General features: G+C 38.8%; 1 protein-coding gene across 1 annotated transcript in view; it reads right to left on the reverse strand.

Annotated features, from left to right (window-relative positions):
- Positions 1-16,810, reverse strand: part of tm9sf3 (transmembrane 9 superfamily member 3) — a 64,363-nt gene that overhangs the window by 33,952 nt on the left and 13,601 nt on the right. Inside the window, exons 2-6 of the mRNA XM_076285273.1 lie at positions 14,847-15,042; positions 13,643-13,765; positions 11,978-12,138; positions 11,322-11,399; positions 6,334-6,465 (exon numbers count right to left, since the gene is read on the reverse strand). Of these exons, the coding sequence (XP_076141388.1) occupies positions 6,334-6,465; positions 11,322-11,399; positions 11,978-12,138; positions 13,643-13,765; positions 14,847-15,042 (690 nt within the window). The remainder of the gene's footprint in view (positions 1-6,333; positions 6,466-11,321; positions 11,400-11,977; positions 12,139-13,642; positions 13,766-14,846; positions 15,043-16,810) is intronic.

Here is a 16,810-nt window from a genome sequence, read left to right on the forward strand (position 1 = left end):
ACTCCTCCTAGACGGTTTGTCAGATTCATTTGAAATTTGGCAAACATTATGCCAAGATGTCGCTGATGTTAAATTGTGAATGGATTTTTGAATGTTTTAATATATTTGATATGATTTTAATATCTCACCACATAAACAGGAAATGTGTCATAAATCACAGTGCATTGAATGAATGGTCTAAACTTCTCAGATTAATAGATATCATGATCATGATGATATCCAGACACCCAATGGGCCTGCCTGGCATAGCGCCACCACCTGGCCAAGCAGGAAATGTGCCAGAAATGGAAAATGCCTTAACCCATAGCATTTACACCCCTATTTTGAGTTTTTCCTCGAAATTGCACACCGCCTACTTAAAATGGCCCTGTTGCCACATACTTTGACTTACAATCAAGTGCCTGACCTCTTTGGAAAGCTAAGGCCTTGTAGAATTTTTTGGTACCAATAGATTGACTGTGTGATGAACTATCAGAGAGTGGCAAAGGGTAGAATGATAGTTTTTTTTATAGGCGGTTATGTACATCTCTAGAAATGACCACATTCTGCCCTCTTGGTCACTTATTTTCTCTTGAAAACACCACTGAGGCCCACTACCAGGTCTTGTGAATCTGTATGTCAAAGTAGATCCTTATAGGATGAAGTATGACTGTGTGGGACCCATATTTGTGTGGGCATACACATGCGTTTTGCTAAGTGTCCATTTGGAGACTCCAAAAGGACCTTTGGTTACCCAAAACTAAAACTCTTCCTATACAAGAACCCCTTTATGTAGAACCATGATCTTGGTGTCAAATGAAAGGTTACACTCTCTGTGTCATGTTGCTTGTACCATGAGTGCTTTGCAGTGGCTGTGCCATGAGTCCAGAGAAGCATTATCTGACCTGAAACTCTTACTTTTGCTCCTACGCCTTTGAGATTTCCATGAAAAAAGGACAAACAAGGTAATGCAGTGAACATTTGTATTATAAAATGAAACAAAGGTAAAAAATAACAATACCCTGGCAAACGAAACATCAAATGATTCACATTCAATGCAATAGAAATGTATTTATGTTGGCAACCACGGTCAACAAAATGGAACGTGTTATGAACAACTGAAATAGTCTCGGCCACCGGCTCCTCTTCCTCAGACACAGGATCCTCAGCTCTTGTTTTTTTGCTTGGCGGGGCCCAGTCTTCATCACTGTCACTGAAACAATTGTACAGGTGGAAGTTAGGCTCAGACCCACTAAAGTATATGAAAACCCTTCCCAACAACTTATACAAATGATATAAATGTGTGTACTCAGGTCACACCTCCCCCTGCTCTCTCTTTTACACACACACACACACACACACACACACACACAAACACACACTGCATTCTCACCTAACTCCCCTCCCCCCCAGGTACCAGAACACTGTTCACACTATGAAACAAAGCTAAATGAAAAACTATGCACTAAACATTACAAAAACAAACTAAACTGTATCTGTAACTGTATATGGATATAAGTAGTCTACTCACAGCTCAAAATCAGGGTCCTTCCCAGCTAAAAAGTTCTGCTCCTCCTCGGAGTCGCATTCCGAGAAATTGCTTTCTTCTCCTTCATCGATGTCCTCCAGATCTTCAATGTCCTCGGGTTCTTCGACATGTTTCGTCTTTTTTTGTCTCTTTGGCATGTTTTACGAACAAAAACCTTCAAAAACATGTCTCTTGCTTGTTTAGTAACAAACTTCCAAACCACTGCTTCGGAATCTGGTTACGCATGGGCTATGCGCCTTGAGTTTAGCCGACAGGGAAGTAGAATGTGACGATGTGTCACATGTCTAAAGAAAGCTCTGCTCATTGGCTACACGGACATCTAGGTCCCATCTCATTGGCTCACTCAGACACAGCGCTATGGCCATTCAAAGACTGGTTGTCAGATTCATCGCTTACGTGACTCATTGGCTTTGATGGCATCTATCTCGACTCTCATTGGTCCTACAGACATGTAATGGGTATCGATGGAATCAGAAGAGCCTCGTGAACACGCGGAGTACCGTGAATCCAGCGACAATAATGGAAGTAGAACCGAAATATCTGGATTTCCGCGAAAACTAAGATTTTACTTCGCTTCTTTTCGTATGTATCTGTTTTGTTTGTACTGGCGTGTACAACTACTCAATATATTGGCAATAAAACAATGTAGATATTTTACATCTATGGATTCTTACGAAAATTTCAAGACCAAGCATGCTGGGCTAACTTATTGGTACGGCCATACAGACAAGTGACAAAGTATGAACGCAGCAACTTTGGGGGGTGGTGGAGGGGGGTATTCTGATATGTTATATATCGGGATAAACTTATATTTTACACACGAAATATATGTTAATTCATGGAAAGCTTTACATATATCGATTCTTGAGTTTCTCAGCTTTAAAATGGTATATAGCATGACTATGGTAGTTCATGATAAGGTGCAAAAAAATGCATGGGGGTTGTTGGGGGGAGGTGGGGGGCACTGTATTTTCCCGAATACGGGTCACCCGTAGTGTACTGGGTTAAGTGATTGATCTGAAACTTCATAAAATATTGGATATCATTATTGTGATGATATTCACATGCGTAATTCAAAGGCCTAGCATAGCGCCTCCATCTGGCCAAGCAGGAAATGTGCCAGAAATGCTCTATGCTTTGAATAAATGGTCTGAAACTTCTCAGGTTAATAGATATTATGATTATAATGATATCCAGACACCCAATGGGCCTGCCTGGCATAGCGCCACCACCTGGTCAAGCAGGAAATGTGCCAGAAATGGAAAATGCCTTAAGTGATTGATCTGAACGTTTACAAAAAAAATGGATATCATTATTGTGATGATATTCACATGTGTAATTTTCATGCCTAACATAGCGCCACCATCTGGCCAACCAAAAAGTGTATCAGAAATGTTCTTTGCTTAAAATGAATGGTCTGAAATTTCTCAGGTTAATATATATTATGATTATGATGACACCCAATGGGCCTGCCGTACCTTGCGCCCCCACCTGGCCAAGCAAGTACATGTGGCAGAAAATAAAATACAAAAACAAATAGCACACGCATGAAATATGTACATTTCACAAACGCACCACGTCGGTGCTTTGTTGGATTCCGACATGTCACGGGTTGCGGCCCGCAGGTGCTCGGGCCCGCCATTGCCGCTTGCGGCTATATTTATTATTATTATTATTATTATTATTATTAGTTCACCTTTTTGCTATTTTTGAGGTGGTTAGCATGGATGAAAAGTCTTGGAATTTGGCACACACATCTGGTATTACAATGGCTACACAGGCATAAAGGCTTGGCCCCGGGCGTGGCCCAGGGACTCAGTAGCGCCCCCTTAGGTGATTGATGCAGTGGTTGGCACATACTTTCAGCGAGACACACCAAATTTGGCAAGTGTGTGTATCTCCCCAAGATGAACAACTTTTGTATGTACAATGCATTAGCCACGCCCAACAGGAAGTGAGGTATTTGGGATTTTGTGCGGACTAAAATGTGAAGAATTGTGATGCCAAAAGAGGTGCTTCCCACCGCTGAAAACACATGAAATTTGGCACACGCATCAAGAGGTACCGTGAATACACAGGGGAAAAGCCTTGGCACCGGGCGTTGCCCAGGAACTCCATAGCGCCCCCTTATGTCACTGTGACTTGTGGTTGGCATATAGTTTTAGATACACACACCAAATTTGGTGGGTGTATGTAACTCCCAAAAACAATCAACTTTTGTATTAACATGCCATTAGCCACGCCCACAGGAAGTGAGGTAATTGAGATTTTGTGCGTTGTGGACATGATCAATTTTAACGTACTCCTCCTAGACGGTTGATCCGATTCATGTCAAAGTTGGTATACATGACGCTGAGATATTCCTGATTATGAATTGTGAAGCTTTTTTTTGATATGTTGTAATTTGACGCAATGGCGAAATTATTAATTTTAATACCCTTCCACATAAACAATAAATGTGTCATAATTCACCATGCATGGCTTGAAATGTTTTACATTTCACAGGTCATTTAAGACCATGTTAATGATAATATTCACATGCCCATAATGCATGTTTGGCATAGCGCCACCAACTGGCAACAGAAAGAATGACAATTATACTGATGTCACATGATCAATTTGAACATTACAGAACTCCTCCTAGATGGTTTGTCAGATTCATTTGAAATTTGGCAAACATTATGCCAAGATGTCGCTGATGTTAAATTGTGAAGGGATTTTTGAATGTTGTAATATATTTGATATGATTTTAATATCTCACCACATAAACAGGAAATGTGTCACAAATCACAGTGCATTGAATGAATGGTCTGAAACTTCTCAGGTTAATTTATATTATGATTATGATGACACACAATGAGCCTGCCTTGCATTGCGCCCCCACCTGGCCAAGCAAGTAAATATGCCAGAAAATAACATGCAAAAACAAATAGCACACACATCAAATATGTACATTTTACAAATCCACCACGTCGGTGCTTTGTTGGATTCACAAATGTCACGGGTTGCGGCCCGCAGGTGCTCGGGCCCGCCATTGCCGCTTGCGGCTATATTGAAGTTAACTTTTGACGATCGAATTTATCGACTGTAACTCCGTGATAAAAGGACGCAACAGGAAAGTATTTGGCTGAGCAACGGAGGTTCATATGTTCTATGTTTTTTCTAAATGATGTCGGTCTATCGTTATTGCACTCAAAGAAAACTGGGATGTTTCGTTCGTCCTCCTTTTCAATCGTCCTGGTTGTAGCCTACCCTTTGGAGAGGTCGCTCTCCAAACTAGTTCTGATGGACATGTCAAGATGAGATGTCGAGATTAAAGTCAATATGATATGTCAACTATATGACTTTATATGTCAGACACACACCCATTATTTTCTGTTAAATTGCTCGCAGCGAGACCTTTATTGCGTGACAGAGCAGAAGTGGGGCTTTCCAACGAGACTAGGCACTTGTCGGTACGATCAAGTATGCAAACTTAAAAAAAATTAAATCCTGAAATTAAATCAAATTGAATCATATTTACAATCTATAATGCTTTACATTCATCTGTGCACCCATTACTCTCGTTTGAATTATTCGCAAACTCATGATCGCATAGATATGTCACGCATGTCAGATGAAAGAGACACAGAGCTATCCATTGAAACCAAGCACATCCTTCTGAGTCAATGGGATCAAATTATAAAAACAGACGAAGTGATAGCAAAAGAATAACTTCATTTAGCTCAACCTAGCAGTGCGCACCCATTACTCTCGTTTGAATTACTCGCGAAGCCATGATCGGATAGATATGGTGCGCAAAATAATAACTTCATATAGCTCCACCTACCCCACATTTTCGAGTGTTTCTCTATGGCAAAGCATATTCATAGTCCGGTTTTGAGATCCTAGCAAATCCCTGCATGGTATCCAATTCAAGGCTCACATTGCATCCCAATTTGTTCGACAAAGAAACATGTTTTTGCCTTTACTTTGTTCATTGCAGTAAAAAGTTGTGAATCGTCATGAGTGCACACACAGGCTAACGTGCAAACTCAGGTCAGATTAGTTCGTGCCACAGATTTGGAGCGCAGAAATCATCGCTAAATAAAAAAAAAATGGTGAGTATTTTTTGCCCTGACTATACGTCTTATCCTGCAAATAAAAGTGGCGCAGTACCTGCCATAATTCAGCCGCCAATACAAAAATATACTCACCATTGGTGCTTAGCGGGTGCTAATTTCGAGCCCTGACTATATGTCTTATACTGCACCACCTGTCTGGATACTGTGTCACATTGCACCTTTCTGCCTTTTTGTACTTCTGGTTAGACGCAAACTGCATTTTGTTGTCTCTGTACTTGTACTCTGCACAATGACAGTAAAGTTTAATCTAATTAGTGTTACATTTTATCCTGCAAATAGAGGGGGAAATATCTGCATGGGCCATAGAAAAAAACTATATCGGTCGACCTCTAATTCATATGTGGACAATTTTCTAGATACCCTTAAAGCTCATTGAAACAATGTTTCATTCCTCCTGAAAAGTGATTAAATTGAAAGCAATTAGATGGAATTTGTTACAGATTGATTATTTTGATGAGGAAATGAGTTCAGTATTACAACTACCATTACCCAAAATGCATTACCAGAATACTTGGCTTGATGGTAGATGATTTTGAGGTGCTATGTATTTGCTGGCTAGATATACAGAACACTGACGCTTGCAGTGAAAAATACATACATATTTCACTCCAGTTTATGCTACCTTTTTGTGAATTGTATAAATGAGAGCCCAGGTTCCCAAGAGGGTGAAAAATGGCTTACCATGTCATCCATCTCTTCTTCTTTACTGTATCTTGCATAGTCTTTCCTTAGCGTCCTCATCAAAATCATAGACACCAAACCAACCAGGAAAATGACCATCATGAAGGAGTTGAATATTGAAAACCAGTGAATCTATTACAAAACAAACAGATACACTGGAGATTAGTAAGGGTGGAACAAAATATAGATAAAGCAATTATTGTATAACATCTTTCGTTATCGATTAGGGGTGTCACGATTATCCAAATCCTCAATTTGATATAATTTTCAATTTTGAAGTCACGATTCGATTTATTATTATTATTAATGCATTTCTTATGTTGTTTACTTATTTGCCTTATTTTCAGTTCTGTTTTGGGGGACTTTTATACATAGAACACATTAAACATAGACGTGAAGTGAAACAACATAATTTGATTGTTTCAGTACACTCCAAAGAGACAAAAGGTGAGTGTTCATAGAATGCTGCACTTATCAATGTGCATTTTATGCTTCAAAGTAATTTTGGACTGTAACTAAAACTTATTGAGTAAGTTAGTGTTAACTAACGTCAATGAACTACAAAATACTTCTATACCGTGATTTCAGAGTAGCAGGAGAGGCTTTGAGTTCCATTTGTGTTTTTTTTTTTAACTGGCTGCTGCTTCTAGTTAGAGGAAATAATGTCGACGCGCCACTGTGTGTGGGTGTTTTTGCCTCTTGGCATGCATGCTGGACTTGATATTTGGGGTGTGGCTACATCGTCGATTCTACCAAAGTTCTTTTTTAGGCAACGCTTTTTGGGCACTTATCGGGCATCTATCTCTGCAGAAATGCGCATGCCTAAGGCTTCACGACACACGAGATCACAGCATGATTGGCACGATGTATTCACAACACACCACATGATTGGCACAATATATTCACGTCAACTTTTTTGCCGCGGAAGGGGCGGGATATGTGTAGACAAATGCCATATTGGTGTTAAAAGATCCTCCATAGAAATGCATAGAGTTAGTTTGTGAGTGTTGTGTCTCCTCCTTAGAAAGTCTCTGATTCTACCTTTGACGTCGAAATTCGAGCTTGAGATGTATCTTCGATCAATTTTCAACTTTTCAAGACCGAAATCGTGACACCCTTATTATCGACACACTGGTGCCAAATATTGATATAATTTATTTACTATCTTTTTAAAATATTGTTTAGCTTTTTTCCGCATTAAATCTGATAGGATAGTGAAGAGAGTGACAGGAAGCAAGTGGGAGAGAGATGGGGTGGGATCAGGAAATGACACAGATCAGACTCGAACCCATGGGCATGTAGACCCGAATATAGTATAGGTGCTTCCAGGCTCCTTGGAAAGACATAAGAATGCATCATGCAATTGAGCCCACTCAGCTAATTATCATTTAAGTACACTTATGACTATAAACAAATAATGAATTACTCTAATTAAGATTTGTCATTTACTAGTATTCTTCCTTTCAATCCAACCAGATTTTCTAATAGTCAAAGAGGACAGGTGCATCAACAGTGGTAACGTTACCGCCTGACAACTGATGACAATATTCCATTCCCAAACACGCCGTTGCAAGTCTCTGTCGCTTTGGATAAAAGCACCTGCTAAATACCGGTCAACTTTAACATTAACTTCAGCTACCTGTTGAACTCAGTCAGCCTTAGAAGACCGCATATTCAGCAATATTTCAGAAATATAAAAAAAAATCAATTTCATATTGAATCCTAATTCTGATCACACCACTGTGATGGTAGCACTAAAGGAGAAATCCGGCGATTTTTCACAGATCTCAGATCTCGTGTTCTTGCAACTGGTTTATCTATCAGGTTGGACTTAGAACACTGAGTTAAGACCAGGGCTTTGAACCGGTTCAAGGAACGAAAACGAAAACCGGGAACTTTTTGTATTTTACATGGAACAGAAACGAAACCGGAAACGTTATTATTTTTTATGTTCTGGAACAGGAATACTTATTTAAAATAATGGTAACCGGTTAATACCGGTTTTATTTCGTTCCTCAAAGTTTTCGTTGCCTAATTAAAGGTCCAGTATGTAGGAAATAATGGAAAATAAACTGTAACCATTCCAAAAATGATCACCATATGTTGTCAGAGAGTAAGGAAACACGATGAATTGAAGTAGGCCTAATGGCTTATTTGACAACATTACTCTAACCCGTAAAACCCCGTAAAACCCATGAAAAAAAATGAGTTACAGGGTGGAATCTCTTGGAATTTTCGTTTATGTTTTGAACGATTAATTCTAGAATAGCGTATTAATAATGGGCTAGCGCATCCTCCTATTTGGTTTGCCAAATTAGCAAAGGCCAACTGTCAACAGCTGTCAGTTGCAGTCATGAACGCCTACGAGAGGCAGGCAAATTTCCCAAATTAAAACAAGAAACAAATTAAGTGGACATCGGAGGAGCTTCCTGAGATGGTGACGTCTTCGTCAAACGAAGAATATCAAATCTGACGCAGAGCAGGCCATATTTCTCCACAACAGGTAGCCTAGGCTAAACTTCATCTGCATCGCTAACTTCAGCTAAATATGTTACGTTGGTTAGAGAGGTATGTTTTGTTTTCACTGTTTCCGTAATGTGTAGCTGGGTCATGGTTGGAGAAACGTTAAAGCAGCTGCAGGTCAACTAACGTTAGCTAAGTCTTCATTACATCTGGCAACCCAGAAGAGGCTCGCGTCTGGTAGTCTTGAGAACGTTCACCAGTGTTTTGATTTTGGCCTACAGAACGTTCGGTAACAATCCTACAAATCGCACCTTTAACTAAAAAAAAAAAGTAATTATTTTCCTGCACACGTTACCATGACGGCTGAGGTTCACTTCCTGTGTGACATCACATCAGACATTCGCCGACTGAATATTGGCCTGACTTTGCACTAGTATTTTATTTTATTGACTGTCTATGCACAATTTCAACCAAATTTTGCTGCTCTTATTTTTTCATTATATGTGCCCTCTTATTTACTTATTTACTTACTTTTTTGTTTACTTGAATGTTATGTTTGTCTGTGGACTTAAAATTGGTAAAATATGTCTTGTCTCCACCGTGGGATAGTGAGAAACGTAATTTCGATCTCTTTGTATGTCTGGAACATGTGAAGAAATTGACAATAAAGCTGACTTTGAGAGAGCGGTGGATTACAAAGTCTCCACTCCACATCTTAAATAAGAGGTAAATTACGATCCATCGTTAATCAAAACGCTCATTCCAAACACTATAGACCGGTTTCAGGTCCCTAACAACCGTCGTTAAGGACGAACTCGAAGGACAAGCAAACCCAGAGGCGCATAGCAATACATTGAGAGAAAGACGCAAGGAGGTTGAAAATTGTTAACTTTTGGCAGAGAAAAGCGGAAATTCCCCTGTGTGGTACAGGAGACATTTCATTTTTTGTGATGTGTCCGTTCAAAGCTAAAAAAATGTAAAACGCCAATAAAGTAGGCAGGCCTAGGTGCTAGACATTTGGATTCGAAGCATGCATTATCAATATGAAGCTACGAAGTTATGCCACAAATGTTATCTTCATGCTCAAGAGGAAACACTCAAGTCATGTAGGCTAAATAACATAGGGTAGTGACGTTAACAAAGTGTTTTTTTTTTTATCATATTCCTCAGCATATCATTTTAATGAGAGACTTATGATCCATGAGAATGGAGGCTAACGTTAGCCTACATTTCACGCAAATGACAATATGCAGGGTACCCTAAAATTAAAGTTGACACTCCATTTGAGTTGTTAGTTTTAGAAAAGAAGACATGGGCTTGCAAGTAACGTTATTGCATAGGCCTACTATAAGGTAGCCTAGCTTATAGCTAATCCGTCATAGGCTCCTGTCCTGTCAGTTAACATCCAGCACAATGCCTTTTGTGCATTGTAACGTTATTTCAGTCAATCGTTCAATGTGTGGCCAGCATAGGCTACTTTATCAAAGAAATTATCCTTTGACCTCAGGGGGAAATGATTGTCCACCCCTGTCATTATGTACCCTTTGAGTAGGTAATGTTCTCACTAAATCTAAACTAATTGTTTCTGCAGTCGAAGCCCTAACGTTAACATTAGCTTAAGCCTAACCTAACTTTACAGTGACTGGCCACATGTTTAGCCTACCTTCCGTAAAATCCGTTGCTTTTTCATAGGTAAATCCGCTACACCTCTAGATGAAAACAATCCAGACTCGGCTACACCGAAATATTTCGGCAATATGTTTTTATTCTTCATCTTATATCAAGTTCAGCCAGCTTGTTTTCTATGCGCTGTCAGTGTAAACAACTAGTGCTTGTCCTCCGAGTTCGTTCTTGACTACGGTTGTTAGGGACCTGAAACCGGTCTATACAATAGCTATATTTGTCGACTCCACGTTGATGATGGACTAGCGAACATTAGGCCTAGGCTACTGGATGGCCTTTCCCCCCCCGACAGTTGGAATTTGTTGTTGCCCGAGTGGCATAACCACGTGTCTTAATAATGTCGTTAGTTTGTGTGGAAATGTTCTCTTTTAACAATAAACTACACATTTGAAATAATTGTAGGCCTATTTAATAATTATGTAATAATGGTTGTAACATTATTACATTTGGTTTAAGCTGGATGAGAAAGATGTGACATAATTGTATAGCATTAAACAGCTGACAGGAACGAAATTAACCGTTCCAGGAACAGTATTTTTTGTTCTAACCGGTTCGGGAACGTCAATTTATTGGTGGAACTCATAACCGGAAACGTTATAATTCCGTTTCTGTTCGGAACGAACCGATTGGAAAAAATAAAATCGGTTCAAAGCCCTGGTTAAGACCGGCGTAGATTAAGACCAGGCGTGAGCCCTGTTGGTGCAAGCGGCCCCAGGGGCTTAAAAATAATAAAATTAAAAAAACTAAGACTAGAATGCATAAAAGTACTCAGACAACACCATTACATAGTATATTTTAAGGATATGAATGGTGTTCCCAGGAATGTAAAATAATTCACTTACTCTATGTTGAAAAAAGGATGGGTCAAGGTATTTATCGAATCGGTCCTCAAATTTGACATCAGACTTCTTCCATTTTACCTAGAGCAAAAGCAGTGACAGCGTTAACGAGGCATTGCACATACAAATGGGTTTTGAGCAGTAAATTAAGACATTGTAGTGTGATGAAACATCAACATTGGCAAATACTTACAAATGTACATATTTAATTCAAATTGCTTTTTTATAGGTTTAAAAATGGCTCAACATGCCATCTACTGTTCAAAAACATCCTTAACCTTGACAGGGACAACAAGGAGGCGGACTAAAATTACTGCTACTACATTGCACATATCTGTACATGTTGTTCAATCATTGTTCAGATCTCATAAACTAACTGCTAATACACTGCACATATTTATATCTAATTTATATTACTCTAAACCACCTTCTGTAAACCAACTGTATACTACTGTCTACACTGCACTATATTTCTTGTTCTGCCTATGCACTACCTATCTATACTTTGTATATCACATTGCACTTTTCTGCTTTTTTGTACTTCTGGTTAGATGCAAACTGCATTTCGTTGGCTTTGTACTTGTACTCTGCACAATGACAATAAAGTTGAATGTTCTCAACTGAGTATATGTTATCATGGACACTGGTATTTTACTCACAGAGTATGACATAGCAATCCTTGTGTTAGGCACCAGCTTAACTTTCCCCTCACTGGTCAAGTTAACATCAACAATCCTGTCACCATTGAATCCAATTTCCAGTTTCTTATAAGTCCAGAGGTAATGATCTTCTCCATTCTCATCAGCTTCTCCAACAATACCTGCTTAAACAAAGTACATCTACTGAAGGTTTGGTAATATTGTTTAGCTTAAATGAGAAATCGGCCGATTTTTACCTGAATCTTGATCGAGAGATGTCACAGAGTACGGTCGATGAGGAAAAAAACTACCAACACTGGTGGTAGCAAAATGGAGTTGCTGCAGCTAATGGCCAGAGCTCCCAGTTAGCTATAAGGCCAGTTTTGGGGCCATGTTCTAAAGAGTGCTGTCGTGCCTCTTAATAGACATAAAATGCAATTAAAATTTCTGTGCAACATGAACAGAGCCCTTACGTGACAAGATGCATTTTCAACTCATACATTGCGAAGAAACCATTTAAATTCAAAGTTTGTACTGTGACCTACCTCTTTAAACGGTTTCTTCACTATGTATGAGATGAAAACGCATCTTGTGGTCACGTAAGGGCCCTGTTCACGTTGCACAGAAATTTTAAATTGCATTTTGTGTAAAAAAAAAGGAACTCTTTAAAACATGCCCCCAAAACTGCCATTGTAGCTAACTGGGAGCTCTGGCCATTAGCTGCAGCTACTCCAGTTTGCTAGCACCGATTTTTGTTGTTTTTTTCCTTATCGACAGTACTCGGTGACTTCTATCAATCAAGATTCAGGTAAAAATCGGCAGGATTTCTCCTTTAAGTTAATGAACATTGTGTGAAAGGAGTCAGGGTCATTCTGTGCCAAATCAGATAAGGTCATTGCTGCACCGTCTCATGTTTTGTTCAAACCTTGTCTATATCAGTTTTTTCTATTTCAGTCCTTGATACAACTTCAGTTTTACAATCTGGGAAGCAATGTTTGGACAATAATTTCATGAAAATGATTATCCATAGTCAGCCCAAACTTTACAGAATGGAAGACAAATATGTTATGTTCTCAATATGACCAAATCATTCAAAGTTTGTACAGTTTGCTCACTGATTTTTTAGCAGCCCCTAGATTTTAAAAAAGTGCAAAAAGCAGGTAATATAAGTCTTCATGATAAGGCATTTGTTAGTGTAAAATGATTTATTTAATTTTTTTAAGTAAAGTATGAAAACAAAAATATTTTATAGGTCTTCGTTTGGAAACCTAAACAACACAAATCTTGCGCAAAATCTGAGACGGTGTGACATTTTCATTTTTCTGGATTTGACACGGAATGATCCATAAGGTGGGAGCAAGCCTATACAAAGAAACTAAATGCGACAACACAGCCAAAGTAAATTAACATTGTTTAACGGGGTGTATCATTGGGTGTACTTAAAATGGTGTACATAAATTAAAAAGAAAAAGCAGTAAAAAAATGCATTCACCCCAAGAATATTATCTGTAAGTGTGGTCTAACTGTGCAATAATACCATGTAATAAAGCAAACCAAACAGATACAACAGATCAGTAAGTACCACAAATTTGACCATATAAAGCCATTCAATTAAGCTACTCTTCACTCTACTTAAAATGTGGGATGGCATGGCATAAAAAAAACAAAGAAAAAAAAATTACTCACCCCAAATAGGAAGGTCATCAATATACATTTGATACCAGTAGTGATTCTTAATGGCATAGACAAAAGCATCCCGTTTGGCTTTGTCCAGCTCAATTTCACAGTATGTTGTCTGCATGACTTCATCTGATGACAAAAAAAGGTAGGCTACATGTTTAAAATGCAAAGCGGTCATGAAATAAAAGTGGAGCAGTTTATGTTATGTTATGTATATGATATGTTATATATATATATATATATATATATGTTATGTAAAAGAACCCTAGCAACCATCTTAATTACCCTAGCAACACCTTACCAACCACTACCATAATGTCAACCTAGCAACCGCTATAATAACCAAAATGATTACCCTAGCAACTAGGATAGCAACACTTAAATTACTACCTAGTAACTGCCATAGCAACCAACAAAATTATTATAGCAACCACAGTATTATTATAGTACCCACTTTATTTAGAATAAACAAACAACCATAAATGCTATGAACACCACCACAACCATTACCATAATGTCAACCTAGCAACTGCCATAGCAACCAACATGATTACTCTAGCAACCAGCATACTTTAATTATCATAGCAACCACAATGCCTAACCTAGGAATTCTAAAACTAATAAAAAACTAAAGTTGCACAAAAATGATTATCAGATTTTCCGCTCTTACGGCTTCTCATATCACTGTCCAGATGACACACAGCTCTGTCATTTCCACCCGATGACCCCTTGGTCTCTGCATGGATTTGCAAATGTCTCTCAGAATGGGTGAAGGCACATCACCTTCAGCTGAGCTTCAACCCAAAAGGGCATATGTTACCCTGCTGCTCACCGAGCTCCACTGGCTACCTGTACTGAGCTGCCCACATTCAAAGTTAAATCGCTAAAAACTAGCTTCCAGCGCTTAAGTCCAGACCTGCTGTTACACATTTCTACCTGAAGATTGGAAACTCTCTTTAAGATGATATGGGATTGTATCCCTTTGTTCCTTGCTCCTATCCCATATAGGACATGTTTTTTATTATTTCAAACCCAGTATATGATAAATATGGCACTAGGCTCAATGGATTAACTTTTGACAGATAATATTATAAGCAATTACAGAAGAAGAAATGTTGATTGTTCTATAGGCAATTTATTCACTTTAAGACATGTGTTTCAAATGAAGGAAGTGTTTATATCCAATTAATGAACAGAAATGTAAAAATACCTTTGAATTTGATGTCTAGACCACTGAACTCCAGCTCCACGCCTTGTAATGCCTCCCCAAGGGTTTCATGGTAGTGACTGATGGTCTTTTTGTTGCCCGCACAGAAAGGAAGGGAGAAGTACTTGTACGTCTCCTGTCTGTTATGATACGGCCCCACTGTATTCATCCACAAAACCACTTCTTCTTTATCTGCATACTGAATAAAGAAATGAAAATCACCCATTTTGATTACAATTTGAAGGAAAAGACTCAAATCAACCCAGATTGCGGGTAAAATCGCGGGTCTGGTGTGTGTGCGGTAGGCTAAAGTGGGATTTCCCCCTTCTGTTCCTCTCTCCTTCTCAGTCTCCGTCTCAAATGCACATGCACACCACAGTTGATTGGATACAAAAATACCCCTTTGGAGGGGACAAAGCCTGATAAAAATAAACAGTTGTTTGAACAAATTATCCAGATAACCTTAATTAGCATATATTTCATAAAACACCTAATGTACTCGAACAGATAACATTTAGATCCTAACCAAGATTATCTGGCAACGTACCTGCTGCTGTTGCGTGAGTTATTTCCATGCATGTTGCCACACTCCACAGACGTTTATACTAGCCTGTAGGCTAATTAGGTTTAGTTTAATTAGTCTGTAGACATTGTGCTGCCAAAATCACCCCAGTCTATTCATTTCTCTAAGTTGCAGTCGGTAGCCTACCAGGACAGGTTACACCATCGAAACATATCTGATAGTCAGCAAGAAGAGTAATAGCGGCACACTACTTTGCACAAGTTTAAAGCAGAGAGCTGAGGTGAGAGAGAAAGAAAGAGAGAGAGAGAGAGAAACTACCAGTACTTGATAACACACAAAATTCAAATTAATCTCTCAATTTACATAATATGAATGTACTTATCAAGTAAGTGTAGGGCCCTATGAAATCCGTTTTATTATTTTCCAAATTCCATTTAAAAAATTTTCAAATTCCGTTTTCTCGTTTATTCAGCAAAGCCAATCATTCAAAATTCTCAAAAATTTAGCCAAACATTCAACAAATATCTATGCAAAAACAACAGTTAGGGCCTAGGGCTTACATAACTTCTGCAAGTTTAGATCTCAATAAAAGGGCACTTTGTAACTCAAAATGTCCCACTACTTACAAGTAGCCTGCTTTTTTGTAGATTCTTGATATGTGTTGCTTTCTAGAGCATTTAGCCTACCATCGTTAGCACACATCTCCACTGAAGGGTGGCTACATGATGGTAAGGCGCTTGGTGATGCCACTTTTGAATGGTGGGTCTGCGCGTCTGCTTGAGGTTGCTGACATTCGTGTCACATGTCAACAATCTTCCACAAACTCACGTCTTGCATCTACTGATTTTGTCATTGTCTTGGCTGGAGGGATTTGGCCGCAGTGGATTTAGCTTTGTTCTTAAGTTGCCCTTTTGATTTCTATGGTCGCTATACATGTGTATTTGCAAGTCAGGTCAATTATGTGTTGCAAACTAGTTGTTTTCAGACTCATTGTAGTCATTGGGGTATTGTTTAGCCCCGTTATCTAGCAATCAAGCAGTTTAGTGCCACCGTTGTCGGGATCGCTTATTTTCTTTGTCACGCACCAATCAACAAACTCAACGTACATGAATATTCGAGATATAATTACTAGGCTACGGAACGCGTTTAACTAACATCTTTCAGTCACGGTTTAGGTAGAAACCTTCTTATATGCTTTTTGTTTTAACTGAAATAAAAGTGAAGCAACTAGAAAAAATGCCTGTTTATTTAATGTGTCAACAGAATATCTGCAAATTCCGTGCAATTCCGTGTTCATAAGAGAATTCCGTTTTCATGTGTAGATTCCGTGATTCTGTCCACGTTCTCCGCATCGCGGAAATCATAGGGCCCTATAGACCCTTTCAACAATAAAAACAAAAAAAATGCTTCCCAATCTACTTCCTCTGCATTAAGATAGCATATG

Source organism: Alosa pseudoharengus, unplaced genomic scaffold (genome assembly GCF_046254945.1).
Source record: "Alosa pseudoharengus isolate Yale_2024_CS ecotype anadromous, Long Island Sound unplaced genomic scaffold, YU_APseudo_1.1 YU_APseudo_1.1_scf_15, whole genome shotgun sequence".
NCBI lineage: Eukaryota > Metazoa > Chordata > Actinopteri > Clupeiformes > Clupeidae > Alosa > Alosa pseudoharengus.